Source organism: Mustela putorius, unplaced genomic scaffold, assembly GCF_011764305.1.
Source record: "Mustela putorius furo isolate JIRA1106 unplaced genomic scaffold, ASM1176430v1.1 tig00003962_pilon_pilon_pilon, whole genome shotgun sequence".
Taxonomy (NCBI): Eukaryota; Metazoa; Chordata; class Mammalia; order Carnivora; family Mustelidae; genus Mustela; species Mustela putorius.
In genome coordinates this window covers 9,692,802-9,701,356 of record NW_025422106.1, presented here as the reverse complement: position 1 = coordinate 9,701,356, position 8,555 = coordinate 9,692,802, and the positions used below count along the sequence as shown (strand labels likewise).

At 55.8% G+C, this 8,555-nt stretch overlaps 1 protein-coding gene across 1 annotated transcript; it reads right to left on the bottom strand.

Moving 5' to 3' along the window:
- Window positions 1-3,829: 3,829 nt before the first annotated feature.
- NOG (noggin) lies at window positions 3,830-6,110 on the bottom strand. Its single transcript, XM_004747353.3, has one exon. The coding sequence runs from the start codon at window positions 5,210-5,212 to the stop codon at window positions 4,514-4,516; it is 699 nt and encodes a 232-aa protein (XP_004747410.1). The 5' UTR covers window positions 5,213-6,110; the 3' UTR covers window positions 3,830-4,513.
- Between the last annotated feature and the right edge of the window lie 2,445 nt (window positions 6,111-8,555).

Here is an 8,555-nt window from a genome sequence, read left to right as displayed (position 1 = left end):
TGAGACCTTTGTCAGATGCCTTCTCTTGCCTTTCTGTCCCTACTTTGTTTGATGTTTTTCTAACTCTTCTTCCTTCATTTATCCTTTTCTTCATTCTTACCTTTTCCTCCTGTGTGTGTGTGTGTGTGTGTGTGTGTGTGTGTTCAGGGAGGAGGTTAGGAAGTGGGGCCCAGGCACATAAGGAGGCATACAAACATGTTGTATGTGGCCTACCAGGCATGAATCCCCTAGAGCTTGAGTTGGGACATGCCAACACATCAACTGGCACATTGTGTCCCCCAAGCCAGGTGTTCAAGTGCTTGAAAGGAGGAAGGGTATTTAGAAGAAGCATAGGCTTTGGTGTCGGCTCAGATTTTAGATCATAATTGTGTCACTTGCTGTGTAGCTTTCAGCAAGATGCATAAACTCTCTGAGCTCAGTTTCCTTATTTGGATACTAGAGACCTGATCTGAAGGTGTGTAAAGGCCCAGCCCCGTGCTTGACTCATGACAGGCCTGTGATGATGACTGCTTGCTAAGTAGACACAGCAGATCGGAACTTTCTGATGCTCAACGGCTATTATATCAATTGTGGAGAGAACTCTCCCCCATTGAAAATAAATAATTTAAAAAAAATTTTTTTTGAGAAGGAGCAAAGAACAAGAGAAGAGTGAAAAGGCACAGCGGAGGCTACCTGGCCAAGCCCAGCTATATTAATCTATGTGATTGGTCTGCCCTATAGGGTCTCAGTCTTCTCATCTGCAAATTGAGCGGTGGGCACTGGAATCTAAGCTCCCCTCCAGCGCTGACATTCCAAGAGCATTAAAGAAAAAGGATGAATCACCCCTTCAAAATACCAATATGGGCTGGGCCCTCCCCCTGCTGTCCCCATCCAGCACAGCTAAGAGCTCTTAATACACAGCCAGCTTCCCCCTGCAGCTGCCACCAAACTTCAACCCCCTTTCCCAGGGGTCTCAGAAGCAAGACTGATAATGGACCCCTGGCCTTCTCCATCTCAACAGGGAACCAGATCCGGTTCCCAGATTCTGGGGGCCAGAGGGCCCTCCCCTGAGGGTGCTGGCTTTCCGTGGACATTTGGCTTTGGTATACTTGTGCATGAAGTGTGGGGAGTGTTGGAAGAGCGGAAGGAAGGAATAAAGGGAAGAGCTGAAAATAGAGGGCTGATGATTGATTTCCTGCAATCATGGCAGGAGGGCTGGACTGCCGGACACCTTGCCATTCTCTTCCAGGATTTTGAAAAAGTGGATGAGTCTGTTTCTGTAATGGTTCTAATCTCCATCCTGGGGAGGCACGGTGCCCCAGCAGCTGCATAGATTCATAAGCACAGGCTGTCAAAACCGCAGAAGACACCAAGATCAATTTTCCTTCTTACAGGAGATAGACACTAGGTGACCGCAGAGGACAGTTTTCTTGCATCTCTGCCCAGAGCTCTCTACTCCTTTCCGAGTCGATGCTATTATTAGTATTATCAACATTAATAATAATGGAGACGTAACCGGCTGTGCATTAGTCACAATGTTCCAGGAGCCAGCACCTCCTTCCTTCTCTTCTGGGTCTGCCTGAATCCTGCTGGGTCCTCTTCTCCACGTCCGGAGCGGCTTGGGGCCCTGTCCTTTGGTCTGTCTGTGCGGTGGTCTGTCTCTTGCCCGTCACGTCTGCAGTAGCCCGGGTCCTCCTAGCTCACACCGGCTCTGGCTCTGAAAGCCGAGAAGCTCGCCGGCTGCGAGCGGGTTTTCCAAGTGGGCAGGGGTGGGGAGGAGGGGCACTGGCGGGCGGGCGGGCGGAGGGAGGAGGGGGCGTCGCGGAGGGGAAGACCTCGCATTGTAATCCAATGACATTGCCAACGTGGGGGTGGGGGCGCTGGCCTCAGCGCGCTCTCCAAGTTTTGGCTGCCCGCCCAGCTGGGAATAACTCTCTTCGCATAATTCGCGTGTTTACCAGGCATGAAAATTCTTGCTTTCGGCTCCCCCCCCCCACCGCCCCGTAAGCCCCCTCCCCTTCCCCCTCCCCACCACCTCCGCCCCTAGCGAGTGAAACTCTGTCTAAAAAAATATTGGCCCGGGGCACAGAAAGTTTTGCATAAATTCATAAGTGATGAATGGCTGATTTTAACGTTATTTGGGTATTTGTCAGAACTTAACAAATATACATGGGGACGGCGGTTCATAAACTTAAACATCTCAATATCCCCTTTCTTCTGGAAATAAATTACGTTTGTTTGCCGGGCTTGGAGTCTTAAGGTAGCCGACATTAGGAATATTTTAAAAGCCATCATCCATCGAGCATGTCTCCCAGGCGCCAGGAAGATTAAATGAAAGAATCATAAGATGGAGGTCTTTAACTTTTAATCCTTTTACAATGAAGCCTCAGATAGTCGCGGGGGCAGGGTGCCTTCTCTGGGGGGAATAATGCCGTTATTCCTCGGCTCTCAGTTAATGAATACCCTAACGTCTGTCCCACGGCTGACGGAGGCAGCGCCGGGGAGGGGGCTCCGGCTCCCGGGCCAGGCTATTGAAATGAGGAGCCACCGAGGCTGCGTCGGGAGGGAAGAAAGCGCCCGGCTGGAGGGACAGGGCGGGCGGGGCCGGGGGCATTGAGACTGCGCTGGGGACCCGGCGCAGGTTTGAAATAATTAGCATAGATTCGCTGGGACTCCAGCCCCCGGGGTGGGGGGGGGGGAGGGAGGCGCGGGGAGGTGGCAGGGGGGCGGGGAGGGAGCAAAAGAGAGCGACTTTGGAGTCCAAGATAAATAAAGGGAGCGCTGAGCAGTGTCAGGAAGCCGGCCCACGTGGAGCTGCGCGGATGGGCGCCACCGCGGACTGAGGCGGAGGGACGCACGCGAGTCGAGCGCCAGCCCCAAGAAGTTGGCTTTTTAAGGGGTGGGGTGAGGGTGATACTTTGCATTTAAGGGGTAACACGTCTTCTGCCCCTCTCTAACCCCAAATCTCAAAGATCCCCGTTCTGCGTTCTCCTCCCTCCCCACCCCCAAGCGGAGTGGGGGTGGGGGGCGCCCCCTGTTCCCGACTGCAGATCCCAGTGGTGGCTTTTTTCACCCAAATTCAGACCCCTCTGAAATCCTGACCCTCAGAGTCCTCCTTAGGTCCTGGGGCACGCGGGCGGTGGGGGAGGGAGGCGAGTGTCAAGTCACCCAGCTGCCCCCAGCAATTCCAGCTGAGGGCCTAGGGTTTGGGGGGCTCAGACCTGCAGGATCCCGGAGCCAGAGTGTTGATTCCAAAGGACCGGATCGCCTCAGCTTGCATCACGGTAGCTTCCGGGCGTGCAAAGGGTTAACATAGGCTGGTTATTGATGGGGGGGGGGGAGCGGTGCGAGGCGGGAGGGGTGGCGGGATCTGGGTGGGCGCGCTCTGATCCCCCCCCCCCATTCCTCGGGGGTCAAGTTTCAGCGGCACTCCGCCCCCAGGGTAGGTGTGAAAGACACGTGTCCCCATTGTGAAGGGCCTGTCAGGCAGGACAAAGCGGCCGCCCACCCTCCCTCTACCCCCCCACCCCACCGCCCCTTGGCCCAGCCTGGGGTCAGCTCCAGGGGGCCGGCTGGGTGTCGAGGTCAGGACGGGCCGGAGCTTTGGTGACATAGGGAGAAAAAGACGGGAGACTGGGCGAAGGCCACGTGATGTTCGAGTGAGGGGTTTGAGAATAACCCCCCCCCGCCCCCCGTGAAAAACTGAGCGGTCATCTCCATCACACCAGAAGAGGAGATGAGCCCCTTCTCCCAACAGACAACGTAAGCACAGCGGCACCCCTACGCGCCCCTTCCAGCCCCCACACCCCCCATCAATCACCAACACAGAGAATCGCAGTGTCGAGCGCAGTAGATTTTAGTGGTTTTCTTTAATCCTGCTCTGCACTTCTTTCTCATTTACTACACGGGATATTATAAAGAATAAATAGCAGATACTCTTAATTTACAATGATTAGTCATTCCATTTGTTCTCTATATTTACAATAACTGTAAAATAACATTGAACTCTATAGCTTCTTCGAGGTCCAAGGAAAACCAAAACACTTTCCGAAGAATGGAAAATAGCTTTTAAAAAGTCCTTCTACAAAAGTTCTCCCCTCTCTTTGTACTTTAAGAAAAAATAACTTTTCCCCCCTGCTTCGCCATGCGAAGAGCACTGGAATATAAATAGCAGGTTAACATTATTAGCGACAACCAGAATAAGTCTCTCTTTGCTCTGTTCTTTTTTTTTCCTTTTGCTTATTTTTTTTTAAAAATACAGTAGAAGCCGGTAACTTTTAACGTATAATACTGACCTTTTAATAAGTAAATTAAAACTGGGACCGTATATACACACACATATACATTCCTACACAGTTAAACAGTGCATTACATGAACCAGAAAGCTAGGTCTCTGTAGCCAGAAAGGAAAAAAAGTTCATTGAATCCCCTCGCGAGAGGGTGGTGGAACTGGTTGGAGACGGTGCGGGGGGCGGGGGGAGGGCGTCAGTGGGGTTCCATCAATTGTCCGGGTGCTGGAAGGGAACCCCGAGTTCTAGCATGAGCACTTGCACTCGGAAATGATGGGGTACTGGATGGGAATCCAGCCGCAGCGCTGGCCCCCGCGCCGCTGACAGCGCCACCGCAGCACAGTGAGGTGCACAGACTTGGACGGCTTGCACACCATGCCCTCGGGCACGGAGCACGAGCGCTTACTGAAGCAGCTGCCCACCTTCACGTAGCGCGGCCAAAAGCGGCTGCCCAGGTCGTTCCACGCGTACAACACCGGGCAGAAGGTCTGCGACCACAGCCACATCTGTAACTTCCTCCGCAGCTTCTTGCTCAGGCGCTGCTTCTTGCCCGGGGCCAAGCCCTCAGAGAACTCCAGCCCTTTGATCTCGCTCGGCATGGCCCCCGACGGCCGCTGCCGCAGCAGCTGGTCCAGCTCCGCCAGGTCCTCGGCGCCCGCGGCTGCCCCCCCGCCCCCACCGGGCCGGTCCTCGGGGGGCGAGGTGGCCATGAAGCCCGGGTCGTAGTGGCCCCCGAGCAGCGAGCGCAACAGCGTCTCGTTCAGATCCTTCTCTTTGGGGTCAAAGATAGGGTCCGGGTGTTCGATGAGGTCCACCAGGGGCAGGTTGTCGCTGGGAGCCGGGCGGATGTGGAGATAGTGCTGGCCGCCGGCCGGTGCCGCCCGCAGCCCCAGGACCACCACCAGGGCGTAGAGGGTGACCCCCAGGCTGGGGCAGCGCTCCATGCCTCCGGCGCGCGCCCGGGGCTGCTGCTTCGTCCCGCGTCCCCGGAGGAGAGCACGCCGAGCCCGCGGCGCCGCAGCGCTCCCCCGTCTCTCCGGAGGCGGCTCACCCGAGGCTGGGCAGGCGCAGGGCCGGCAGCATGAGTCGCCGGGAGAGCCCTTCGCGCAGCGCCGGCTCCCACCGGGGCGGAAAGAAGGCACACAAGTTGGTCGCAACTCCTCTCCCGGGTCTATTCGGGCAGGCGGCCGCGGCGGGGCATCCGAAATTACTCCAGGGCGACGGCGGGCGCGGGGGGCGCCGGTTCCTCGCTGCCTTCCCGGGCCGGCGGCGGTGCAGGGCGCGTGGACGAGCCGCTCTCCCCTCCTCCTCCTCTTGCTGCTCGTCGTCCTGCCGCTCTGTGCAGCGCCGCTGGCCCAGCGGGTCCTAGGGGCACTTCCCTCCGCCTGCTCGGGGCTCCGCGGCCGGCTCTGCCCGGCGGACTCCAGCGGCGGCGGCGGCGGCGGCGTCCGCGCACGTTGGCACCGGTTTGTCTGTCTCGCAGGGTCCAAGCCTTTAAATTTCCTGCACTTTCAGCTCCATCACCATGGAAACCACTGACTCTCTCGGCGTTGCCCCCTCCCCCTTCTTCCCCCCAAACAACAACCCCACCCCCCACTTCTCCACCCCCGAGGAGCTGGAGCAGCACAGGCTCTGGGGGAAGCCGCCTGCACTCGCCGCGGCGGCGGCTTCGGCAGCGCCCAGGGCTGTGCCCCGCCGGACCCAGATGCCCCGGGAAGCCGACAGTCCGGCTGCCCGCCGGAGCTCACAGGCGGCGGCGGCGGCGGCGGCGGCGGCGGCAGCAGCGGCGGTGGCGGCGGCGGTGGCGCTTGGCAGGTCTCCGCGCACTTTTCTCTCTCCCCCACCACCCACCCCCCTTCTCCTCCTCCTGCAAAATGCACCGCCCCCCTCCTTTCTCCTGGAGCAATGCAACTGGGGCTCTAGGCGCCCCGCCAGGGCCAGTCCTGGGGAAAGCTCTCGGCGGCGCTGGAGCCGGGCTGGAGGGTGCAGGGCCGGTTTTGGGGGGTGCTCGAGGTGGGGCTGTGAGGGTTCTCACTAGCTGGGTGCTTTGCACTGGGAGGGGAGCAGCGGGGAGGTGCTGGGGGCTCGTTTCTTCGCGCAGTCCTGCGCAAGGAATTTCTCCATGTGCATGGACCTTTTTCCCCGGGCGCGTCTCGCCTTCCTCTCTCTCAAGCTTGGTCTAAGTCCCCTCCCCCCAGGGCGTACACACACACACAACACACACACTAAACACACACACACTAGACACCCACAGACACACTTGGAGCAGGAGGACTCCGAGAGCCGCAGCGTTCCGCAGCGTGATTTAATTCCTAGGAAGCACTCCTGCACGTCTGTTACTCGGGCCCACGAGGGGGGTCCGCTCCTCACCCTCCTCCTCCTTGGCCGGGTCCTGCACCCTGAGTGGCCGAGCTGCAGGGGCGCGTCCAGCTCGCCTGCGGCTCCCCTAGCCTGCCGGGTTCCGCGCGGCTCCTGCTTGGCTCCCTGGGGGCGGCGCGCCCTCTGGTGGCGCCCAGCAAGTCCTGCACTTGGCGCTGGCGGGGGCGGCCCTGTGAGGTGGGTTCATCCGCTGTCCACCCTGCCCTACTGAGCTTCTGCTTCTGTCGGTGTCATTGTGTGGACGTGCGTGTGTGCGTGTGTTTGCGTCCGTGAGCGCGCTGCTGGGCCTGTCCTGGTTCTGTCTGTTCTCTCCAAGCTCTTCAGGCCCTCAGTGTAAACAAACTTCCTTAGATTCCTCTGGATGCCCCCCAAATGTCACAAGAATATACTGCACCTTCTGCTTCCGCTAAATCGGCCTCAGTGGGCAAGAGTGGAGACCTAAAACTTAAGAAAGGTGAACTGGCAGTAGGGGGCCCCGAGTCCTGCGTGGGATCTGCCCTCATATGTTGACCCCAGACAAGTCACTTTTGTGGCACCATATTCCTTACTTTCTGCCTTAGTGACATAGCTGCATTCCTCTTGCAGCCCTACCTTTCCGTGATTCTAAATCAAGCTGCATGATGTTTTCTCTTCCTAAAGCATATTGATGGGAGATGGATTTTGAAATGACACTTCTGGTTAATTTTCTCTTGGATGAAGAACTGAATCTAAGCTTTAAAACTCAAACTTGGTTTCCTTTGCGGTGGATGTGATTGGAGTCTGGAAAAAACTGAAGAAGGCGTTGGAGGAGCTGACTCAAGTATTCACCAGCATTCCATGGAGTGGAGTTAGGAGGTCTCATTGTGAGAGCCTAAATCACTCTTCTTTCCCCAAAGATCTGTTTTTTCCTTTCAACCTGTGTTGTCTGTGCCCCAGCACCCCCCCCATGAATTTATCATCTGTCTAAGGAAGAAAACACACTTTCTTTCACAGAACAGTCTTTCTGCAAAACCTCAGCAGTTGGGAGGGATGGCCAGTTTCAGCTGAAAGCATTTTCTTAAACATTCTCAAACTTCCAAGCCAGCAAACACACACACACACACACAGAGAGAGAGAGAGAGAGAGAGAGAAATGAACTGGAGATAAGAACAACTCATTGGTGGTTTGAATTGATTTGATTGGGAAATGGTGCCACTAGAAGCTAGCACATAGGAGGCTGTTACACTGTACCCTTTTCTTTCTAGTGTGCAATATGGGGGCTTGGCGTTGGTTTGTTTTCCCAAGAAACAGTCACCTGTTTCCTAATGAAGCAGTCACCAGAACGATTTTGTCACTGCTGTGATTTTTAACTGGCTAAATAATTTTTTAAAAATATTTAATTTATTTATTTCTCAGAGAGAGAGAGAGTGAGCACATGCAGACAGAATGGCAGGAAGAGACAGAGAGAGAAGCAGGCTCCCTGCTGTGGAAGGAGCCCAATGTGGGACTCGATCCCAGGGCGCTGGGATCATGACCTGAGCTGAAGGCAGCCACTTAACCAACTGAGCCACCCAGGCGTCCCTAAATAATTTTTCAGTGAAGAGTTCAAAAGCTAAGTTCTGGTTCAGTCCCTGAGGTGGTAGGCTCCAATTTCGAGACATTTTATTGTTCTGTTTTCTGTTTCATCCATCTTCTCTCCTTCAGATCACCTATTTTTGTTTGAAAACCAACCCATTTCCTTCAGTCCTTTATTTAGGTTGGGTAAGTTTGACTGAACAGCAAAAAAGTTCCCTCAGGAATGAAAAACAAACCATGTTAGACAATAGATTGGGTGACCTGGTTATACAGTGTCCACTGGGTAAAGACAACGGGGAGAAACACAAAAGAGAGAGACTCACGGTCGATCACCGCCCTCCTAGACTTTTGCAGTCCAGTTAAGCAGGGTATGAC